General features: G+C 44.3%; 1 protein-coding gene across 2 annotated transcripts in view; it reads left to right on the forward strand.

Moving 5' to 3' along the window:
• LOC121309828 (villin-1-like) overlaps window positions 1-24,871 on the forward strand; it is a 50,498-nt gene that overhangs the window by 12,852 nt on the left and 12,775 nt on the right. For both annotated transcript variants that reach the window (XM_041242983.1, XM_041242974.1), the window contains exons 2-15: window positions 2,763-2,848; window positions 10,467-10,541; window positions 14,088-14,284; window positions 16,287-16,395; window positions 17,107-17,217; window positions 17,610-17,815; window positions 18,257-18,335; window positions 18,530-18,628; window positions 19,532-19,685; window positions 20,760-20,860; window positions 21,103-21,240; window positions 21,960-22,118; window positions 22,697-22,876; window positions 24,132-24,277. In XM_041242983.1, coding sequence (XP_041098917.1) covers window positions 2,777-2,848; window positions 10,467-10,541; window positions 14,088-14,284; window positions 16,287-16,395; window positions 17,107-17,217; window positions 17,610-17,815; window positions 18,257-18,335; window positions 18,530-18,628; window positions 19,532-19,685; window positions 20,760-20,860; window positions 21,103-21,240; window positions 21,960-22,118; window positions 22,697-22,876; window positions 24,132-24,277 — 1,826 coding nt within the window. In that variant the 5' untranslated portion in view covers window positions 2,763-2,776. The remainder of the gene's footprint in view (window positions 1-2,762; window positions 2,849-10,466; window positions 10,542-14,087; window positions 14,285-16,286; window positions 16,396-17,106; window positions 17,218-17,609; window positions 17,816-18,256; window positions 18,336-18,529; window positions 18,629-19,531; window positions 19,686-20,759; window positions 20,861-21,102; window positions 21,241-21,959; window positions 22,119-22,696; window positions 22,877-24,131; window positions 24,278-24,871) is intronic.

Consider the following 24,871-nt stretch of genomic DNA (forward strand, 5'->3'; position numbering starts at 1 on the left):
GCTCTCAGTTAAAGAGTTTAGCTCATTTCACAGGTATTTCTGTTCAGCGCGACCCCAACCCAGCTCCTTCTTTACTCAGACTTACAATGATTTATATAATAATACTGTCTACTGTTATACTGGAATAAACAGGACTGTAGAATTCTACAATATTCTCATAGACTAATGCAGAGTATAATATAGCATATTTTCTTAACAGTGTGTTTTAATAATTTGGTTAGTATTTCTGCTGGCTTTATATTCTTTAAAACACAGTATAATTATTACAACATTTTAACACACATGCAGTTTCACAAATGTTCAGTTTGTATCCCAACAATCAGCCTGCTTGCAGTAGCTGTCACCGTCTTGGGTCAGTTTCTGCTCTCAGTGAATCTGTCAAAGCCACCACAAACGTGCGTGACAGTCTTTTAAAAGCCTGATACCTGCAATAAACTTAAATCTTGTTAGCTGGGCTCCCATCTTTACATTCTCATCAGTGGGAAGACTTCAAAGAAATTAAGCTGTTTCTATCAAAGAGCCATCCATCTCTACCGCATACACCTTTCACTCAGAAAAGATGGTCACACCTTATACAAGGGAAGACGGGTTTTAGGGTCACTTGTGACAAAGTGTTCCAATAAATCAAGTTGTCCCTGAATGACTGCTACACCTCAGAGGAAAGTATTTCAATGCAATGGACTTGTAGAAAGATTTGTTTTTAGGTAGAGGGATAGAAAGATTCACTTAAAAGATGAATACTGCACAGAGCAAGCACTAGTAACTTGAAGAGAAGGTCATTCTGGGCACTACCGTACTGAATCCCCAAATGGAATTATTCAAGTACTGTAGTGAGCAAAACTGCTTCCTATGGCATTACACTACAACACATTTTTTGTTGTTTTTGTTTCAATCGTATGTTTGATTCCAGATTTAAAAAGCTCCGTGGACAAGGAAGAAGGTGAATGGGTGCTGTGCTGCTGTCTTGCTGTGTTTTATGAGTTCTGGTTGAATCCATTGTATTACTGTATAAAAATGGCATCGGAATCCTGTTCTTTGTTTTCACGTCAAGAAAAGTTTTCAGTGTACGTGGCAGTGGTTTGTATATTCAGTGTACGTGGCAGTGGTTTGTATTTTCAGTGTACATGACAGTGGTTTGTATATTCAGTGTACGTGGCAGTGGTTTGTATATTCAGTGTACATGGCAGTGGTTTGTATTCAGTGTACGTGGCAGTGGTTTGTATTTTCAGTGTACATGACAGTAGTTTGTATATTCAGTGTACGTGGCAGTGTTTTGTATTCAGTGTAAGTGGCAGTGGTTTGTATATTCATTGTACATGGCAGTGGTTTGTATTTTCAGTGTACGTGGCAGTGGTTTGTATTTTCAGTGTATGTGGCAGTGGTTTGTATATTCAGTGTACGTGGCAGTGGTTTGTATTCAGTGTACGTGGCAGTGGTTTGTATATTCAGTGTACGTGGCAGTGGTTTGTATTCAGTGTACGTGGCAGTGGTTTGTATATTCAATGGTCATAAGAACATAAGAAAGAACATAAGAACATAAGAAAGTTTACAAACGAGAGGAGGCCATTCGGCCCACATAAGAAAGTTTACAAACGAGAGGAGGCCATTCGGCCCATCTTGCTCGTTTGGTTGTTAGTAGCTTATTGATCCCAAAATCTCATCAAGCAGCTTCTTGAAGGATCCCAGGGTGTCAGCTTCAACAACATTACTGGGGAGTTGATTCCAGACCCTCACAATTCTCTGTGTAAAAAAGTGTCTCCTATTTTCTGTTCTGAATGCCCCTTTTTCTAAACTCCATTTGTGACCCCTGGTCCTTGTTTCTTTTTTCAGGCTGAAAAAGTCCCTTGGGTCGACACTGTCAATACCTCTTAGAACCACCTCATGGCAGTGGTTTGTATATTCAGTGTACGTGGCAGTGGTTTGTATATTCAATGGTCATGGCAGTGGTTTGTATATTCAGTGTACGTGGCAGTGGTTTTTATTTTCAGTGTACGTGGCAGTGGTTTGTATTCAGTGTATGTGGCAGTGGTTTGTATTCAGTGTACGTGGCAGTGGTTTGTATTTTCAGTGTACGTGGCAGTGGTTTGTATATTCAGTGTTCGTGGCAGTGGTTTGTATTCAGTGTACGTGGCAGTGGTTTGTATTCAGTGTTCGTGGCAGTGGTTTGTATTCAGTGTGCATGGCAGTGGTTTGTATATTTACTGTACGTGGCAGTGGTTTGTATTTTCAATTTACGTGGACAGTGGTTGGCAGGTGTTTCACAAATTCAGTCGAACCCGAGATATCGTTCCTGTACCAAGGGAAGACACGCCCAGAGATATGTTAAATGCACAACACAAGCAGTTTGAAACGGAAGCAGTGATCCTCTACTTTATAAAGCACAGCTGTTTTCCGGGTTCCAAATAGCCCACAACTGTACATTTGGTCACATGTAACCCAACAAAAATGTAAAGTAGTTACAAACATACTGTGTTTTATAATGTTGTATTTATTATAAATGTTGGCTTTGTGTGAATGGTGTCTCATGGAGAGCCTGTGACACCTCTCAATGGGATTCTTCTCTCAAGCTGTGAAAAGGTAGATTACAGATTAACGTCAGGCTCCCCGGCGTTTTGAATCCTGCCTGTGGATTTGTTTTTGGTTCCCAAACTATATTTATTCTAATTGCATTGGTGAAAGTGAGAATGCAATTTGTGTGTACCCATGTCGTCCAACTTTTATAACATTTGGCAATTAAAATGCACTGCGAAATTGTTTTTCAGTGTAACCTACCAGAATGTCGGATGCAGTGCCAGTGGCCTTCAGAAGCATCGCCCAGAAACCTGGGCTGCAGATCTGGACCATTGAGGTGAGTAAATTGGGGGGGGGGGGGGGGGGGGGGGAGACCTACAGAGGAGGTTGAGCAGGCTTGTCAGACATGTCCTAGCGATGACCATTGTATTTCATAGTAACCAATATCACAAATGAGCGTCTTAACCAATATGCAAATGAGCCTTGAGAGGCTTGTCTGCATTCCTGGTTTTAGAGCTTTTAACCTCATCTCATCTCACTCACAGGGGACAGGACCCAACACTGCCCGTTTCATAAATAATATAATAATAATATCTTTATTTTTATATAGCGCCTTTCATAGTGGACCATCAGCACAAAGTGCTTCACAGAGGTAGGCTGTGAACTGTGCATTATATTCAGAGTCACATACAATAGGACACTTACAAACACACACATCAAATCTCATCTCATGACACGGGACAGGACACAGTCTGTAACAGCAGTGTATCACACAACACTGCCTGTCACACAAACACACACATCAAATCTCATCTCACTGACAGGAGACACAATCTGTAACAGCAGTGTATCACACAACACTGCCTGTCACACAAACACACACATCAAATCTCATCTCACTGACAGGAGACACAATCTGTAACAGCAGTGTAACACACAACACTGCCCATCACACAAACACACACATCAAATCTCATCTCACTGACAGGAGACACAATCTGTAACAGCAGTGTATCACACAACACTGCCTGCTACACAAACACACACATCAAATCTCATCTCACTGACAGGAGACACAATCTGTAACAGCAGTGTATCACACAACACTGCCTGTCACACAAACACACACATCAAATCTCATCTCACTGACAGGAGACACAATCTGTAACAGCAGTGTAACACACAACACTGCCCATTACACAAACACACACATCAAATCTCATCTCACTGACAGGAGACACAATCTGTAACAGCAGTGTATCACACAACACTGCCTGCTACACAAACACACACATCAAATCTCATCTCACTGACAGGAGACACAATCTGTAACAGCACTGTATCACACAACACTGCCCGTCACACAAACACACACATCAAATCTCATCTCACTGACAGGAGACACAATCTGTAACAGCAGTGTATCACACAACACTGCCTGCTACACAAACACACACATCAAATCTCATCTCACTGACAGGAGACACAATCTGTAACAGCAGTGTATCACACAACACTGCCTGCTACACAAACACACACATCAAATCTCATCTCACTGACAGGAGACACAATCTGTAACAGCAGTGTATCACACAACACTGCCTGTCACACAAACACACACATCAAATCTCATCTCACTGACAGGAGACACAATCTGTAACAGCAGTGTATCACACAACACTGCCTGTCACACAAACACACACATCAAATCTCATCTCACTGACAGGAGACACAATCTGTAACAGCAGTGTATCACACAACACTGCCCGTCACACAAACACACACATCAAATCTCATCTCACTGACAGGAGACACAATCTGTAACAGCAGTGTATCACACAACACTGCCTGCTACACAAACACACACATCAAATCTCATCTCACTGACAGGAGACACAATCTGTAACAGCAGTGTATCACACAACACTGCCCGTCACACAAACACACACATCAAATCTCATCTCACTGACAGGAGACACAATCTGTAACAGCAGTGTATCACACAACACTGCCTGTCACACAAACACACACATCAAATCTCATCTCACTGACAGGAGACACAATCTGTAACAGCAGTGTATCACACAACACTGCCTGTTACACAAACACACACATCAAATCTCATCTCACTGACAGGAGACACAATCTGTAACAGCAGTGTATCACACAACACTGCCTGTCACACAAACACACACATCAAATCTCATCTCACTGACAGGAGACACAATCTGTAACAGCAGTGTATCACACAACACTGCCTGCTACACAAACACACACATCAAATCTCATCTCACTGACAGGAGACACAATCTGTAACAGCAGTGTATCACACAACACTGCCCGTCACACAAACACACACATCAAATCTCATCTCACTGACAGGAGACACAATCTGTAACAGCAGTGTATCACACAACACTGCCTGCTACACAAACACACACATCAAATCTCATCTCACTGACAGGAGACACAATCTGTAACAGCAGTGTATCACACAACACTGCCTGTCACACAAACACACACATCAAATCTCATCTCACTGACAGGAGACACAATCTGTAACAGCAGTGTATCACACAACACTGCCTGTTACACAAACACACACATCAAATCTCATCTCACTGACAGGAGACACAATATGTAACAGCACTGTATCACACAACACTGCCCATCACACAAACACACACATCAAATCTCATCTCACTGACAGGAGACACAATATGTAACAGCAGTGTATCACACAACACTGCCCGTTACACAAACACACACATCAAATCTCATCTCACTGACAGGAGACACAATCTGTAACAGCAGTGTATCACACAACACTGCCTGCTACACAAACACACACATCAAATCTCATCTCACTGACAGGAGACACAATCTGTAACAGCAGTGTATCACACAACACTGCCCATTACACAAACACACACATCAAATCTCATCTCACTGACAGGAGACACAATCTGTAACAGCAGTGTATCACACAACACTGCCTGCTACACAAACACACACATCAAATCTCATCTCACTGACAGGAGACACAATCTGTAACAGCAGTGCCCATCATCACACAACACTGCAGCTGCCCATTACACAAACACACACATCAAATCTCATCTCACTGACAGGAGACACAATCTGTAACAGCAGTGTATCACACAACACTGCCCATCACACAAACACACACATCAAATCTCATCTCACTGACAGGAGACACAATCTGTAACAGCAGTGTATCACACAACACTGCCTGTCACACAAACACACACATCAAATCTCATCTCACTGACAGGAGACACAATCTGTAACAGCACATGTATCACACAACACTGCCCGTCACACAAACACACACATCAAATCTCATCTCACTGACAGGAGACACAATCTGTAACAGCAGTGTATCACACAACACTGCCTGCTACACAAACACACACATCAAATCTCATCTCACTGACAGGAGACACAATCTGTAACAGCACTGTATCACACAACACTGCCTGCTCACACAAACACACACATCAAATCTCATCTCACTGACAGGAGACACAATCTGTAACAGCAGTGTATCACACAACACTGCCCATCACACAAACACACACATCAAATCTCATCTCACTGACAGGAGACACAATCTGTAACAGCAGTGTATCACACAACACTGCCCATCACACAAACACACACATCAAATCTCATCTCACTGACAGGAGACACAATCTGTAACAGCAGTGTATCACACAACACTGCCTGCTACACACAAACACACACATCAAATCTCATCTCACTGACAGGAGACACAATCTGTAACAGCACTGTATCACACAACACTGCCCATCACACAAACACACACATCAAATCTCATCTCACTGACAGGAGACACAATCTGTAACAGCACTGTATCACACAACACTGCCCATCACACAAACACACACATCAAATCTCATCTCACTGACAGGAGACACAATCTGTAACAGCACTGTATCACACAGCACTGCCCGTCACACAAACACACACATCAAATCTCATCTCACTGACAGCAGACACAATCTGTAACAGCAGTGTATCACACAACACTGCCTGCTACACAAACACACACATCAAATCTCATCTCAATGACAGGAGACACAGTCTGTAACAGCAGTGTATCACACAACACTGCCTGTCACACAAACAACACACACATCAAATCTCATCTCACTGACAGGAGACACAATCTGTAACAGCAGTGTATCACACAACACTGCCCATTACACAAACACACACATCAAATCTCATCTCACTGACAGGAGACACAATCTGTAACAGCACTGTATCACACAGCACTGCCCGTCACACAAACACACACATCAAATCTCATCTCACTGACAGGAGACACAATCTGTAACAGCAGTGTATCACACAACACTGCCTGCTACACAAACACACACATCAAATCTCATCTCACTGACAGGAGACACAATCTGTAACAGCAGTGTATCACACAACACTGCCTGTCACACAAACACACACATCAAATCTCATCTCACTGACAGGAGACACAATCTGTAACAGCAGTGTATCACACAACACTGTCTGTTACACAAACACACACACATCAAATCTCATCTCACTGACAGGAGACACAATCTGTAACAGCAGTGTATCACACAACACTGCCTGCTACACAAACACACACATCAAATCTCATCTCACTGACAGGAGACACAATCTGTAACAGCAGTGTATCACACAACACTGCCTGTTACACAAACACACACATCAAATCTCATCTCACTGACAGGAGACACAATCTGTAACAGCAGTGTATCACACAACACTGCCCGCTACACACACACACACACATCAAATCTCATCTCACTGACAGGAGACACAATCTGTAACAGCAGTGTATCACACAACACTGCCTGTTACACACACACACACATATCAAACTCATCTCACTGACGGGACAGGAGCGAATCCGTAATGGTAGTGCATACAGCCCTTCCCGGTACATCTAGATGACACCTGGTGGTCCCGGAGTGCTGTACTAAAGGAATGAGATCAGCAGTTATTGATCCGGGATACTTCCAAAAGTTACAGGAAGGGTGTTCTGTAGTGCGTGTTGAAATAATGAGTAGAATATATTATACAGTCTGTGGTGCTGCTAGTGGATGAGGCTGAGGTTGGGTCCCATTACCTGCGGCGCAGGGAGTAAACACAGACTGGTTATTACAGTGCCATTATCTCATCTGTTTAGATTGCTCTTAAATTACAGGCTGGGCAAGCACACATTTTAATAACACGCACTGCACTGAGCATCTCAGTAAACAGCCTTGCGTGGCTGTTTGCAAAGCCTTGGAGCAGGACAGAATAACATGCTTTGCAAAATGAAGTCTGAGCTTTGTAACTTGAAACAAGCACTTACTTAACATCCACTGAAACAGATGAATGGGGATGTCAACTCACAGCCTCTCCTTTCTGAATGATGGAGCAAGCACTTAGATCCCATCCACTGGAAGAGATGAATGGGGATGTGAACTTACAGCCTCTCCTTTCTGAATGATGGAGCAAGCACTTAGATCCCATCCACTGGAAGAGATGAATGGGGATGTGAACTCACAGCCTCTCCTCTCTGAATGATGGAGCAAGCACTTAGATCCCATCCACTGGAAGAGATGAATGGGGATGTGAACTCACAGCCTCTCCTCTCTGAATGATGGAGCAAGCACTTAGATCCCATCCACTGGAAGAGATGAATGGGGATGTGAACTCACAGCCTCTCCTCTCTGAATGATGGAGCAAGCACTTAGATCCCATCCACTGGAAGAGATGAATGGGGATGTGAACTCACAGCCTCTCCTCTCTGAATGATGGAGCAAGCACTTAGATCCCATCCACTGGAAGAGATGAATGGGGATGTGAACTCACAGCCTCTCCTCTCTGAATGATGGAGCAAGCACTTAGATCCCATCCACTGGAAGAGATGAATGGGGATGTGAACTCACAGCCTCTCCTCTCTGAATGATGGAGCAAGCACTTAGATCCCATCCACTGGAAGAGATGAATGGGGATGTGAACTCACAGCCTCTCCTCTCTGAATGATGGAGCAAGCACTTAGATCCCATCCACTGGAAGAGATGAATGGGGATGTGAACTCACAGCCTCTCCTCTCTGAATGATGGAGCAAGCACTTAGATCCCATCCACTGGAAATGATGAATGGGGATGTGAACTCACAGCCTCTCCTCTCTGAATGATGGAGCAAGCACTTAGATCCCATCCACTGGAAGAGATGAATGGGGATGTGAACTCACAGCCTCTCCTCTCTGAATGATGGAGCAAGCACTTAGATCCCATCCACTGGAAGAGATGAATGGGGATGTGAACTCACAGCCTCTCCTCTCTGAATGATGGAGCAAGCACTTAGATCCCATCCACTGGAAATGATGAATGGGGATGTGAACTCACAGCCTCTCCTCTCTGAATGATGGAGCAAGCACTTAGATCCCATCCACTGGAAGAGATGAATGGGGATGTGAACTCACAGCCTCTCCTCTCTGAATGATGGAGCAAGCACTTAGATCCCATCCACTGGAAGAGATGAATGGGGATGTGAACTCACAGCCTCTCCTCTGAATGATGGAGCAAGCACTTAGATCCCATCCACTGGAAGAGATGAATGGGAATGTGAACTCACAGCCTCTCCTCTCTGAATGATGGAGCAAGCACTTAGATCCCATCCACTGGAAGAGATGAATGGGGATGTGAACACACAGCCTCTCCTTTCTGAATGATGGAGCAAGCACTTAGATCCCATCCACTGGAAGAGATGAATGGGGATGTGAACTCACAGCCTCTCCTCTGAATGATGGAGCAAGCACTTAGATCCCATCCACTGGAAGAGATGAATGGGGATGTGAACTCACAGCCTCTCCTTTCTGAGTGATGGAGAATGCTGCGACAGACAGACAGTTGCTTTGTTTCTGTTCTACATGTGAATCACTTCTCATTCATGTTGAATTAGTGTCCTTGCACAACACAGATGAAATGTATAGCTTGCTCATGCTTTCTCGACACACCCTGCATGGAGTGCTGCAGGTTCAATATGACCAGCAACTGACTTGGCTTCAGCACCACTAGGTACAGTACTGCAGTGTGCATTCCCTAGAGTTTAAACAGTACCATTGGGATACACCATTACAATAGCAGTTTATTACCCTGGAGAAACAGGGACTTCCATTGAAACGAGACTCTGGAAATGTCAGTGAATAAGGATAACCAATAAAGCTGCATTGTGTGCACTACATTACATACGGGGATAGCAGTCCTTTCAGCCCTGAATGGTTTCTGTTGAAATGAAGTTAGATAAACTGAGTAGATCTAATCTTGTACATATACTTCTGCACTAGCTCAGACTGGGAGCTTCTGGCTTGATTTCCGACGGCTTGTTTGCGTACTGTGCTAAGAGAACCCTGAAAGCAATCCCAAAATGTGTATTTGCTCTTACCATTGTTTGTAAAGTCATGTGTTACTGTGTAGAAATGTGAAAATGCTTCTAGTGTTGTAATATGTTCCCAATGGCCCATATCATTGGTTCTCACTGCTTCAGCTTGAGCTGCCATTGTTCCCTTGTAAAGCATCACTACCAGGACTGCTTGACTGCTCTGATAAAAACACAGAACTGAAATGTTGAGAATGGAAACCCTAGAGCAAGAGAGGCCACAGTTAGCCCCTCCACTCCTGCTTTTTGTTCCAAACCTGTTCTAAATTGTTTAATTGATCCAATTAAAAACCCATCTCCAGAAGTAGTTAATCCCTTAATGTTACCTGTTATATCTGGAGTGGAATGGCCCTCTAGGCCTGTGATTGGACAGCCCTTCCCTAGACCCTTAGAATCAACAAGAGACATTGTGAGATTGCATTGTTCAATCTGACAGCCTCTGCTTCTCTAATCTAAATCTCTTTCTGAAACAGAAAATGAAAATGGTCCCAGTCCCTGCACAAGCCTATGGGAATTTCTTCGAAGGAGACTGCTACATTGTTCTCTGTGTAAGTACAGTTTATAACTATACAACATTGAACTGAGACTCAGCTGGCATTTATCCATGTCAACATGTACAAGCTGTAATCCAATTGAATGCACTGTGGGGTGCAGGCAAAGCCCTGGTGCTTGTGCAGTCTGGGATAGAGGACCATGAAGGGAAGCTGAGCTGCTCAAACTGTGATCACTTTCTGAACTGCAGCCTCACTCCCTGCTTTTCACCCCTAACCACTCACTCGAAACCACCAGAAACTAGCATCAGCACTCATTAATACTGTATGAACTGATTCATATTGACTATGATATTCCCAAGTGAAAACTGTATGGACTGACTCATATTCACAAGGATATTCACAAGTGAATACTGTATGGACTGATTCATATTCACAATGATATTCCCAAGTGAATACTGTATGGACTGACTCATATTCACAATGATATTCCCAAGTGAATACTGTATGGACTGACTCATATTGACTATGATATTCCCAAGTGAATACTGTATGGACTGACTCATATTCACAATGATATTCCCAAGTGAATACTGTATGGACTGACTCATATTCACAATGATATTCCCAAGTGAATACTGTATGGACTGACTCATATTGACTATGATATTCCCAAGTGAATACTGTATGGACTGACTCATATTCACAATGATATTCCCAAGTGAATACTGTATGGACTGACTGATATTGACTATGATATTCCCAAGTGAATACTGTATGGACTGACTATATTGACTATGATATTCCCAAGTGAATACTGTATGGACAGACTCATATACACAATGATATTCCTAAGTGAATACTGTAAGAACTGATTCATATTCACAATTATATTCCTAAGTGACTTTCAGAAGAGCACCCAATCCCCTTGCAATCTCTTTTTTCTGATCCTTTGTTTTATCTATGTAAAGTTTAGATAAGCCAACCTGTTTGTAAGGGAGCCCTTGAGATGTAATCTTGCGAATGCACAGTTATTTTATAATAAGCCCAATGCACATGCAATGAGACTATGCAGAACAGATCTGTACAATGCTTAGTTCTAGGAATGGACCAAAGACAAGATCATTTCTACTCAATAGACACAGGAAGACTGAGTATCTTCCTCTTCAGGGTGGAAGTAGTTTCCAAGTTCCATTTTCATATCATTCTGCATCATTTGTAAGTTTTCGTAAAGCTTTGCATTATGTTTCTGTTTTACAAGTTGTCCTTTTTAATCTGATCTAAGCATCTTTGTTTGGGTGCATTGCCTGTGATTGTGCTTTCTATTGGTTTCTATTGCATACAACAACACCTCTGACTCAGCCCAGTAGCTGCCTCCCTGGCAGCTGAACCCATACCTAGACATGCTGCACAGTGAAGTAGCGCAGGTGCACTCTGTGCTGCAGGCCTTCACTTGTGTATTGAGCAACCCAGAACATATTGAAATATTTCTTATTGCAACATTTACAGTTCTTGAGTGTTTGTTATTTTGATATTTACAAAAGAGAACCATTTGAAACTGAAAGGTACATAGTATTGTATTTATTAGTATCATTTATGATGCTTTTCAACCCCCCCCCCAAAAAAAAAAAAAAAAAAGGAATGTTTTACTTAATACCTCGATATCAATCAAAAACTACAATACAACAATCATTTCAAGCTCTGGTACAAAATTCCTCAATAATTATGTCTAAAATAGTTTCTGAAAACAAGTTTATCCAGGTGGAATGTAGGTTTCTGTCTCCTTGTTTCTATAATCCCTGTTGCTTGTGTGTGTGATGGTAGAGCTCCTCTCTGCTCTCTTTGTCTCCTTGTTTCTGGAATCCCTCTTGCTTGTGGTGTGATGGTAGAGCTCCTCTCTGCTCTCTTTGTCTCCTTGTTTCTGGAATCCCTGTTGCTTGTGTGTGTGATGGTAGAGCTCCTCTCTGCTCTCTTTGTCTCATTGTTTCTGGAATCCCTGTTGCTTGTGTGTGTGATGGTAGAGCTCCTCTCTGCTCTCTTTGTCTCATTGTTTCTGGAATCCCTGTTGCTTGTGTGTGTGATGGTAGAGCTCCTCTCTGCTCTCTTTGTCTCATTGTTTCTGGAATCCCTGTTGCTTGTGTGTGTGATGGTAGAGCTCCTCTCTGCTCTCTTTGTCTCATTGTTTCTGGAATCCCTGTTGCTTGTGTGTGTGATGGTAGAGCTCCTCTCTGCTCTCTTTGTCTCATTGTTTCTGGAATCCCTGTTGCTTGTGTGTGTGATGGTAGAGCTCCTCTCTGCTCTCTTTGTCTCATTGTTTCTGGAATCCCTGTTGCTTGTGTGTGTGATGGTAGAGCTCCTCTCTGCTCTCTTTGTCTCATTGTTTCTGGAATCCCTGTTGCTTGTGTGTGTGATGGTAGAGCTCCTCTCTGCTCTCTTTGTCTCATTGTTTCTGGAATCCCTGTTGCTTGTGTGTGTGATGGTAGAGCTCCTCTCTGCTCTCTTTGTCTCATTGTTTCTGGAATCCCTGTTGCTTGTGTGTGTGATGGTAGAGCTCCTCTCTGCTCTCTTTGTCTCATTGTTTCTGGAATCCCTGTTGCTTGTGTGTCTGATGGTAGAGCTCCTCTCTGCTCTCTTTGTCTCATTGTTTCTGGAATCCCTGTTGCTTGTGTGTGTGATGGTAGAGCTCCTCTCTTCTCTCTTCGTCTCATTGTTTCTGGAATCCCTGTTGCTCGTGTGTGTGATGGTAGAGCTCCTCTCTTCTCTCTTCGTCTCATTGTTTCTGGAATCCCTGTTGCTCGTGTGTGTGATGGTAGAGCTCCTCTCTGCTCTCTTTGTCTCCTTGTTTCTGGAATCCCTGTTGCTTGTGTGTGTGATGGTAGAGCTCCTCTCTGCTCTCTTTGTCTCATTGTTTCTGGAATCCCTGTTGCTTGTGTGTGTGATGGTAGAGCTCCTCTCTGCTCTCTTTGTCTCATTGTTTCTGGAATCCCTGTTGCTTGTGTGTGTGATGGTAGAGCTCCTCTCTTCTCTCTTCGTCTCATTGTTTCTGGAATCCCTGTTGCTTGTGTGTGTGATGGTAGAGCTCCTCTCTGCTCTCTTTGTCTCATTGTTTCTGGAATCCCTGTTGCTTGTGTGTGTGATGGTAGAGCTCCTCTCTGCTCTCTTTGTCTCATTGTTTCTGGAATCCCTGTTGCTTGTGTGTCTGATGGTAGAGCTCCTCTCTGCTCTCTTTGTCTCATTGTTTCTGGAATCCCTGTTGCTTGTGTGTGTGATGGTAGAGCTCCTCTCTTCTCTCTTCGTCTCATTGTTTCTGGAATCCCTGTTGCTTGTGTGTGTGATGGTAGAGCTCCTCTCTGCTCTCTTTGTCTCATTGTTTCTGGAATCCCTGTTGCTTGTGTGTGTGATGGTAGAGCTCCTCTCTGCTCTCTTTGTCTCCTTGTTTCTGGAATCCCTGTTGCTTGTGTGTGTGTGATGGTAGAGCTCCTCTCTGCTCTCTCTGTCTCATTGTTTCTGAAATCCCTGTTGCTTGTGTGTGTGATGGTAGAGCTCCTCTCTGCTCTCTTTGTCTCCTTGTTTCTGGAATCCCTGTTGCTTGTGTGTTTGCAGGGACGGCAGAGCTCCTCTCAGCTCTCTTTTGATCTGCATTACTGGATCGGGAGCCAGTCCTCTCAGGATGAGCAGGGGGCGGCTGCCATCCTGGTGACCCAGCTGGATAATTACCTGGGGGGGAGCCCCATCCAGTACAGGGAGGTGCAGGACTGTGAGTCAGTCAAATTCAAGAGCTACTTCAAGAACGGCATTGTGTAAGTAGGAACCGCTTCTAATCCTGTGCTCTTGTCTTTCTTTGTTTTTTGTATTTATGAAACAAATATTTCACTGCATGAGTGTTTATTTAGTGAAATATTTACAGAACATATATTTCATTGTCAAATGTGGTTGGTTGCAAAAGAACTGTGCTGAGCCTCCTTGCACAGTGTTTACTCATTATGACCCCCAACCCCTTCTTAGTGCAGTATTTACTCATTATGACCCCAACCCCCTCGCGCAGTGTTTACTCATTATGACTCCCACCCCCTGTGCTGAGCCTCCTAGCGCAGTGTTTGCTCATTATGACTCCCACCCCCTGTGCTGAGCCTCCTAGCGCAGTGTTTACTCATTATGACTCCCACCCCCTGTGCTGAGCCTCCTAGCGCAGTGTTTGCTCATTATGACTCCCACCCCCTGTGCTGAGCCTCCTAGCGCAGTGTTTACTCATTATGACCCTCACCCCCTGTGCTGAGCCTCCTAGCGCAGTGTTTACTCATTATGACCCTCACCCCCTGTGCTGAGCCTCCTAGCGCAGTGTTTACTCATTATGACCCTCACCCCCTGTGCTGAGCCTCCTAGCGCAGTGTTTACTCATTATGACCCCCACCCCCTGTGCTGAGCCTCCTAGCGCAGTGTTTACTCATTATGACCCTCACCCCCTGTGCTGAGCCTCCTAGCGCAGTGTTTACTCATTATGACCCTCACCCCCTGTGCTGAGCCTCCTAGCGCAGTGTTTACTCATTATGACCCTCACCCCCTGTGCTGAGCCTCCTAGCGCAGTGTTTACTCATTATGACCCCCACCCCCTGTGCTGAGCCTCCTAGCGCAGTGTTTGCTCATTATGACTCCCACCCCCTGTGCTGAGCCTCCTAGCGCAGTGTTTGCTCATTATGACTCCCACCCCCTGTGCTGAGCCTCCTAGCGCAGTGTTTACTCATTATGACTCCCACCCCCTGTGCTGAGCCTCCTAGCGCAGTGTTTACTCATTATGACCCTCACCCCCTGTGCTGAGCCTCCTAGCGCAGTGTTTACTCATTATGACTCCCACCCCCTGTGCTGAGCCTCCTAGCGCAGTGTTTGCTCATTATGACTCCCACCCCCTGTGCTGAGCCTCCTAGCGCAGTGTTTGCTCATTATGACTCCCACCCCCTGTGCTGAGCCTTCTAGTCAGTGTTTGCTCATTATGACTCCCTCCCTGTCTCTTGCTATGTTTAGTTAAATCTAGTTTTGGTTTCACATGGTTGGCTGGGGTCATCATGAATGAACTCCAGTATAGGTCATGGTGTGCCAAAAGCCAGAACTCAGACCATACCGATTTGGTCTTACATAAACAACAGATATAAATGGTAAGTATGTGTGTGTGTGTGTATATATATATATATATATATATATATATATATATATATATATATATATATATATATATATATATATTGGGCATTCCAAATTGGGAGAAAATCGGGGGGAAAAATAATTGCTGATTCCAAAATAAATAAAAAAAAAAATATGAAGGAACCACAGTGGTTCTTGTCTAAAAAGTACAATGAAGACATTACCATCCTGCGACCTCCAGATCAACACCGGACCAGATCAACACCGAGGGGGCTTGCATAGTTTAAGGCTACATCATTTGGTCAGTCCAGCATACAATAGAACTAATATGCATTACAAAATGATTCAGTGCCATTAGCCAATAGGGCACCAATGTGAGGAGGCTCATCCTGCAGGTCCTGTTCATCAGACAGCAACAATGAGCCCTAAACAAGTTAGCTAAACAGCCCCCTCCAATGCACTGGTGCCTGTGACACTCTGTACTTGGCGTGGCTGTTAACCGTCAATTGCAGAAGTGCAGCAGTTTGCCTTTGGACTCTATGAATCGCTCCATGGTGTCATTGTATCAACCGGCAGCTCATCCTGAAGTAATGATCGGCTGCCTGCCCTTGTGTGTGCGTAATATACAGTAGTAAATGTGTATCTTTTTGTTCTGTTTTGCCACAGCTATAAGAAGGGTGGTTTGGCGTCAGGGTTCAAACAAGTCGAGACAAACATGTACAACATCAAGCGGCTGCTGCACGTCAAGGGGAGGAAGAATTTCTCAGCCACGGAGGTAGGCTGTGCGGGTGCAAATGAACATCTCTGTTAGTGTTTCTGTAATTCTACACAGAGCTGCTGCCTGTCTGCATGCTCCTGTTTCTACAGGAACTATCTGGCTCTTATTGAATATACCTGTTGACTCCTGAGAGGGTGACCCGTCCCTCCCCTTCCCTCGCCCCAGCCAATCCAAACAGGAGCTGTGGGTGTATTTGAAATCCCACAGCTATCAGCAAGACCCAGGCTCTCAGTGCACATCCTGTACCCCAGTGTGCAGGGTCAATGGTTCATGCACAGCCTCTCAGTGCACATCCTGTACCCCAGTGTGCAGGGTCGCTGGTTCATGCACAGCCTCTCAGTGCACATCCTGTACCCCAGTGTGCAGGGTCAATGGTTCATGCACAGCCTCTCAGTGCACATCCTGTACCCCAGTGTGCAGGGTCGCTGGTTCATGCACAGCCTCTCAGTGCGCATCCTGTACCCCAGTGTGCAGGGTCGCTGGTTCATGCACAGTATCCACCCATTTTTAACCTTGTCTTATCTCCCGCCTCAGTTTTCAGTAAAATTTCATTAAGGGCCCCTGGGGCTTTGACGAGAGTGGAGGTGATATTTATTTCTATTTGTATATATTTATTATTGGCTCTATCTTACCAAATGTGCTCTGTCATACCTCGTTAAGAGAAGAAGCCACACTGACTGATTGAGGCTGCTTGTCATGTTGTTAAAGGTTGACGTCTCCTGGAACAGTTTCAATGTGGGAGATGTTTTCCTGCTGGACATGGGCAAGGTGATTGTCCAGTGGAACGGGCCTGAAAGCAACCACCCCGAAAGGTTAAAGGTCAGCATCGCCCTTCGTTAACACTTACTGTATACTGAGCGTATTGCACAGCGCATTAAACTTACCATTTCAGTGACAGCTTTCACTTGTATAGTGCCATTTAAATCCTGTCAGGACTTAACAACACGAGTATTGCATTACTGCACTGTATCCTTGTATTATCAGCCAGATTGAGGGTGTAGAGAGCAGAAGCACACATTTATTAAAACCATCAAAAACTCATTTTCAGAGTTATTGACTTTTCAGATGTACAACGCCCTCCATTCCCAAGGTGTTCGTAACTCTGAGGTTCTGCTGCATTTCAAATGGTTTTCCTTTAAAGAAAGAGAAAGCTTGTGTTGAATATATAATGCTGTCTGTCTGTCTGTCTGTCTGTCTGTCTGCCTGTGCAGGGGATGACGCTGTCCCAGGATATCCGGGACAGGGAGCGAGGTGGGCGCGCTCAGATTGGTGTCGTCGATGGAGACAATGAAGCCGCCTCCCCCGAACTGATGAAAATCATGACAGCAGTGTTGGGGCAGAGGACAGGGAGCCTCAAGCCAGCTACCCCAGATAACAGACCCGACCTGTATCAGAAGTCAAATGTGCGGCTCTACCAGTGCGTACTCCAGACAGAGCTTCACTTACAACTTTACAAACTGGGGTTCTGTACTCCAGACAGGGCTTCACTTACAACTTTACAAACTGGGGTTCTGTACTCCAGACAGGGCTTCACTTACAACTTTACAAACTGGGGTTCTGTACTCCAGACAGGGCTTCACTTACAACTTTACAAACTGGGGTTCTGTACTCCAGACAGGGCTTCACTTACAACTTTGCAGTGATTCCCCTGTGCAGAATTCATTGCTAATCTGTCATTTTACAGCTAGTCTGTGTCTAGTTAGCAATGTAGTTTCCCCTGTGCAGAATGCAGTGCTGGTCTGTGTCCAGTTAGTGATGTAGATTCCTCTGTGCAGAATTCATTGCTCGTCTGTGTCTAGTTGGTGATGTAGATTCCTCTGTGCGAATGCATTGCTAACCGGTTTCTTTAACTGGTCAGTGTTTCAGATTCAAGTGGAAACTTGGTCGTCCAGGAGATAGCCACACAGCCACTGACTCAGGATCTGCTCAACTCTGATGTAAGAGAATTTCATTTTCCTCACAGATGAGTTCCAAAGCTCTGAAGTACACTATGCATGTGTACAAGCACAGCGATTTGTGGGGAAGTGAATTTGATAAACAAGCAAAATAATCCAGCACTAACAGGGGTGACTGAGGGCTTTGTATCTGTAGGCTTCTCTGTAAGACTTTAACACTGGTGCATTCCCTGCAGGACTGCTACATTGTGGATCAGGGGGGGGTGAAGATCTTCGTGTGGAAGGGGAAGAATGCTGCCACTCAGGAGAGGCAGGCTGCTCTTGGGAGAGCTGAGGTGAGTGCACTCAGTCTACAGGGCTGATTTAGCCAGCAAGGTAAAGGTTTGTTAACCAAAAAGCTATATTAACTAATAAGCTGTATTAACATTGTTATTGGTTCCCATTTTATTGTGCTGAGAATATTTTGGTTCTTCACTTGTTTAGTTTTTTTATGTTATTTTGTGATAAATATAAATAAGCTGCTGCATCCTGGTATCTTCAGCAGCTGACATGTTCTGAGCTTGACCATTGGAGTGAGTTCAAACTACATCATAGGAAGTGATCAGGTACCAGGAAGCATCAGAAGCAACTTCTCATCAATAGCATTGTCCTTGAAATATCTGCACAGCCCAGTATATAAAATACAGTGTCTGTATATTTTAAACTGAAATCTTGAAGTACAGGCAAAGAACCCAAAGATCTTCAACAGACAAAAGGGTAATACAGTAGATTTTTGAACTTTGGTTCGCACTGACGCTGGTATTAGAATAGCTGCATTCAGGGGTCCTCAAGTGCTCATCCAGTTAAGGAGCTGCCTCTGGGAGCACAGGATGAGTCACACAGCTTGACGGCTCTAGTTCACGTCCAGGCAGTGCAAAGAGGCCGAACTTTGCAGTAGCCCGTCCACTTCTACACTGGATTGCTCAGTGTAAAAGCGATTCTGGCTTTTGGCTTGTGAGATCGGAGGACGCTCACACGCTCTCAGAACGTCTGTGCTGTGTGGGGACTCGCTGTGGTGAGGAAAAAACACATAATTGGAAATTTCAAATTGGGGGAAAAAAACAAAACAAGAATGGTTGCATTCCTCTTGCCCCTAGTTAAGCAATGGGAAGGATGATGGATTTAGACCAGGGTGATCCACAAGAGCAGAGATGGAAAAGAGGGGGGGCACTAATCAGCAGTGTCTCCTTTTCTTGCAGGGCTTCATCAAAGCAAAGAACTACCCATCCACAACCAACGTGGAAATCATGAACGAGGACGCTGAATCTTCCATGTTCAAGCAGCTCTTCAAGACATGGACAGAGAAGGGGCTGACGCAGGGGCTGGGCAAGACCCACTCAGTGGGCAGGATTGGTGATTATTACTGCTTTAGTGAAGAGAGTCTTCATGAGCTAGTGCTGGTACTGGAGTCTTCATGAGCTAGTGCTGAGACAGATACTGGAGTCTTCATGAGCTAGTGCTGAGACAGATACTGGAGTCTTCATGAGCTAGTGCTGAGACAGATACTGGAGTCTTCATGAGCTAGTGCTGAGACAGATACTGGAGTCTTCATGAGCTAGTGCTGAGACAGATACTGGAGTCTTCATGAGCTAGTGCTGAGACAGATACTGGAGTCTTCATGAGCTAGTGCTGAGACAGATACTGGAGTCTTCATGAGCTAGTGCTGAGACAGATACTGGAGTCTTCATGAGCTAGTGCTGAGACAGATACTGGAGTCTTCATGAGCTAGTGCTGAGACAGATACTGGAGTCTTCATGAGCTAGTGCTGAGACAGATACTGGAGTCTTCATGAGCTAGTGCTGAGACAGATACTGGAGTCTTCATGAGCTAGTGCTGAGACAGATACTGGAGTCTTCATGAACTAGTGCTGAGACAGATACTGGAGTCTTCATGAGCTAGTGCTGAGATAATGGGATATTCATGAGCTGGTGCTGAGATAATGGGATATTCATGAGCTGGTGCTGAGATAATGGGATATTCATGAGCTGGTGCTGAGATAATGGGATATTCATGAGCTGGTGCTGAGATACTGGGATATTCATGAGCTGGTGCTGAGATTCTGGGAAATTCATAAGCTGTGGCTGAGATACTGGGATATTCATGAGCTGGTGCTGAGATAATGGGATATTCATGAGCTGGTGCTGAGATAATGGGATATTCATGAGCTGGTGCTGAGATAATGGGATATTCATGAGCTGGTGCTGAGATACTGGGATATTCATGAGCTGGTGCTGAGATAATGGGATATTCATGAGCTGGTGCTGAGATACTGGGATATTCATGAGCTGGTGCTGAGATTCTGGGAAATTCATAAGCTGTGGCTGAGATACTGGGATATTCATGAGCTGGTGCTGAGACTGTTAAGGGTGCTTTACTGGCTGGGACTGAAATCCGCTGCTCTAACCCCTGCCCCTCCCTCTGAAACAGCTAAGGTCGACCAGGTCAAGTTCGATGTCATGGAGCTGCATGCCAGACCTGACCTTGCTGCAAGAGAGAGGATGGTAGATGATGGCTCTGGGAAAGTGGAGGTGGGTCATTATTACCGCAGTGTATACAATAAAAGTCAGTGGTGTGCAGGTCAGCTTTGGTCTGTTTTGATTTGCAGGTCATGGTTTGATCTTTAGCCAAGGTTGATTTGTGTAGCCATACAAGCGGCGCTGTAGACTTTTCTTAATTAGGTTAAGCGCGGGCTGTTAGATGAACGTGCTTCACACTTCATCCTTTACTGCTCTATACCAGTGTTTTGTAACGCGGTGTTCTGATCCTGCAGGTGTGGAGGATTGAGGAGCTGGAGCTGAAGGCGGTGGATCCCAATACCTACGGGCAGTTCTATGGAGGAGACTGTTACCTGGTGCTGTACACGTATTCGCGAGGCCAGAAACCCCACTACATTCTGTACATGTGGCAGGTAGCATCAGCAAACCAAACCATTATACACTGCATATTAGAAACCCTGCTCCCCCTCTTGCTGCTCTCTTTTGAATGATACAGTACACATGGTGCAGTGTAGGACTCACAGGGATTGGGGAGAAACATTTGCAGTGCAGTCTCTACAGAGGCATACATGCACTGCAAATAGCCGGCACAATCCAGGGCTCTTTTATGGAACTGTTCTGTTGGCTACATTGATAAGTCATTGATATCAGACTAAAGGCAAGCTGAAGACAATACTAAAAGCAGCCTTGCTAGCAACACTTGATGCTGGAACACACCCTGACGCGTATCTCAAGATAATGCAAAATTCAGCACGAGAGTGTTACTGTGAGAGGATCAACAATAAAAAAAAATATATATTAGCAAAAATATCATCTTTTTTTATAGTAATGCAGAGCTTGTTTGCATTATGGAGATGAGATACAGTGTAAGACAAGATCACTAATTGAACAGACCCGTTTGGGTCCTCAGGTCGAGTCTCGGGTCTCGGGTCTTGTGTCTGGGGTCCTCTGGTCTGCCCGGACCCGTGAACACCTCCACTGTGTGGGTCACTCCGCTGAACAGACCTCACTGCCCATTTGCATCCAAGCATCTCGGCATGAATTATAGGTGGGAATTGTAGGTGAATATGCTTCATTTCCTGTCCTGACCACGTACTAATTCAGGTATGTATTTATTTATTTCCGAACACAGGGGCTGCAAGCTTCTCAAGACGAGATCACAGCGTCTGCGTACCAGGCTGTGAACCTGGACAACAAATACAACGGGGAGCCAGTGCAGGTGCGAGTGACCATGACCAAAGAGCCGCGCCACTTCCTGGCCATCTTCAAAGGGAAGCTCATCATTTTCCAGGTGAGCCTCCACTTTGGGTTTTGGCACAGCTGTTTATGCACAGGACGTTGTCACTGCCATTCTGCCTTTCACTGGCTTCAAAACAATCGCCTGGTAAGAGAAGTGAGTGACTGGTAGTTTAGAGTTAGGGGTTAGGGGTTAGGATGTTAGTGGAAGTTGTATGAATTAAGTTAAACGCAAGTTCAGTATGTATAGAATTTGCATCTAATTCACCTCAAGGGTGAATCCTGTTACCAGCAGGCTTTAAAATCTTAAGAGGAGTTGAAGAGTTTAACCAGGACAAGAGGGCAGGACTGGCAATTACGGTAAGTGAAGACAGACACAGGACAGGAGTCAGGAGGGCCTACAGATTCCTACATATTCTACCATGTTAACTTGTTCCATTGTTGTTAACATGGATAGGAATATGACTCCCATTGCAGAGCAGTTTGATCTGTTCCTGGTTTTACTATGGGTTTAATCAGACCCCCCTGAGCTTGTTACCTATACGCTGTGGCTAATCAAGCTGCTAGTAAAACCTGGAATGGGAAAGTGCCGAGCAATAGGAGTCTTATTCCCATCCCTGTGCTAATGTTCAGGGCGGTACAGGACGCGGAGGGAAGGCATCTCAGGACCCTGCTTACAGACTGTTCCAGGTTCGAGGCACTGATGAATATAACACTAAAGCAAGCGAGGTCCCGGCCCGTGCCTCCTCCCTCAACACCAACGACGTGTTTGTTCTCACAGCTGACCACGTCTGCTACCTGTGGTGTGGGAAGGTGAGTCACTGGGGTGTCGTACACAGAGAGCCTCCTCCTGGGAACTGACGTGAACCACAGAGGAGGCGGCCAGGGAGAAATGTGCACATCTTTCCCAAATGAAAAATCAATATATTATATCCAGGGTGTAAAATGTGTGTAACTAAATATATCCCTGAAAGGCACTGAAATATATTATAATTATACATGTATTGTGGCTATGTGTTCACGATCTTCCCTGGATATATAAATATATACGTATCTCATGTACTGTATATTATGATACATTGTATTTACTGGAGCTCACATTGTTACACAGATTACTGTTAAAATGTCACTCTTGGTCTCATAGATAGCACTGCTGTTTTAAATGTGTTTAAAACAGCAAGGAATGTGAAACAGGCATAATTACAGAGTGTGATTGCAAAGTGAATTATAATTACAGAGTGTGATTGCAAAATGAATTATAATTACAGAGTGTGATTGCAAAGTGAATTATAATTACAGAGTGTGATTGCAAAATGAATTATAATTACAGAGTGTGATTGCAAAGTGAATTATAATTACGGAAAGTGTGATTGCAATGTGAATTATAATTACAGAGTGTGATTGCAAAGTGAATTATAATTAAGGAAAGTGTGATTGCAAAGTGAATTATAATTACAGAAAGTGTGATTGCAAAGTGAATTATAATTACAGAGTGTGATTGCAAAGTGAATTATAATTACGGAAAGTGTGATTGCAAAGTGAATTATAATTAAGGAAAGTGTGATTGCAATGTGAATTATAATTACAGAAAGTGTTATTGTAATGTCTATTATAATTACAGAAAGTGTAATTGCAAAGTGAATTATAAATGCAGAAAGTGTGATTGCAAAGTGAATTATAATTACAGTGTGATTGCAAAGTGAATTATAAATGCAGAAAGTGTGATTGCAAAGTGAATTATAATTACAGTGTGATTGCAAAGTGAATTATAAATGCAGAAAGTGTGATTGCAAAGTGAATTATAATTACAGAAAGTGTGATTGCAAAGTGAATTATAATTACAGAAAGTGATTGCAAAGTGAATTAGAATTACAGAGTGTGATTGCAAAGTGAATTATTATTACAGAGTGTGATTGCAAAGTGAATTTTGGACCTACAGTAAACGGGGAAATGAAAAGGCATGCCTTGGCACTGTATCGTTGTTATTGAGAAGATAGGTAGGGCCCTTGGTGTGGAGTGGACTTGTGTGTGGTTGTGCTCAAGCTCTCCGTTGTGTTCCACCCATCAGGGCTGCAGTGGGGATGAGCGAGAGAGGGCAAAGAGTGTGGCCGACATCGTCTCCAAACGGGACAAGCAGACTATCCTGGAAGGACAGGAGCCTGCAGACTTCTGGGTAGCTCTCGGAGGGAAAGCACCCTACTGCAGTGATAAGAGGTAGGATCTGAAGAAGAGATTTACCCTGACCCTAACCCCTGATCCTGACCCTAAGCCCTGACCTTAACACTAAACTGCTTGGGCACCCATACAAAAATAAGGGCTGGCATAAAGTCTCTTGGGGTTTATCCAGACATGCAGAGGCACATCTCAGTTGTTGGTTACAGGTGTAACAGGCAGTGTTGTGTGGTAGTGCCGTTAGGGATTCTGTCCCGTCGGTGAGATGAGATGAGGTAAAAATCTCCAAGACCTCGAATGCAGAGGAGCCTTGCTGTTTTGCATTGTATTTAAGGTGCTTGCTGGCGGTGCGCGGGGTCACAAACCTGCCATCGATGTGACAGGATTCCCAGCTGTATAAAAGATGCAGGGCTGTATTGGAATCTGTGTGACAGGATTCCCAGCTGTATAAAAGATGCAGGGCTGTATTGGAATCTGTGTGACAGGATTCCCAGCTGTATAAAAGATGCAGGGCTGTATTGGACTCTGTGTGACGGGATTCCCAGCTGTATAAAAGATGCAGGGCTGTATTGGAATCTGTGTGACGGGATTCCCAGCTGTATAAAAGATGCAGGGCTGTATTGGAATCTGTGTGAC

This window comes from Polyodon spathula, chromosome 3 (genome assembly GCF_017654505.1).
Source record: "Polyodon spathula isolate WHYD16114869_AA chromosome 3, ASM1765450v1, whole genome shotgun sequence".
Classification (NCBI taxonomy): Eukaryota; Metazoa; Chordata; class Actinopteri; order Acipenseriformes; family Polyodontidae; genus Polyodon; species Polyodon spathula.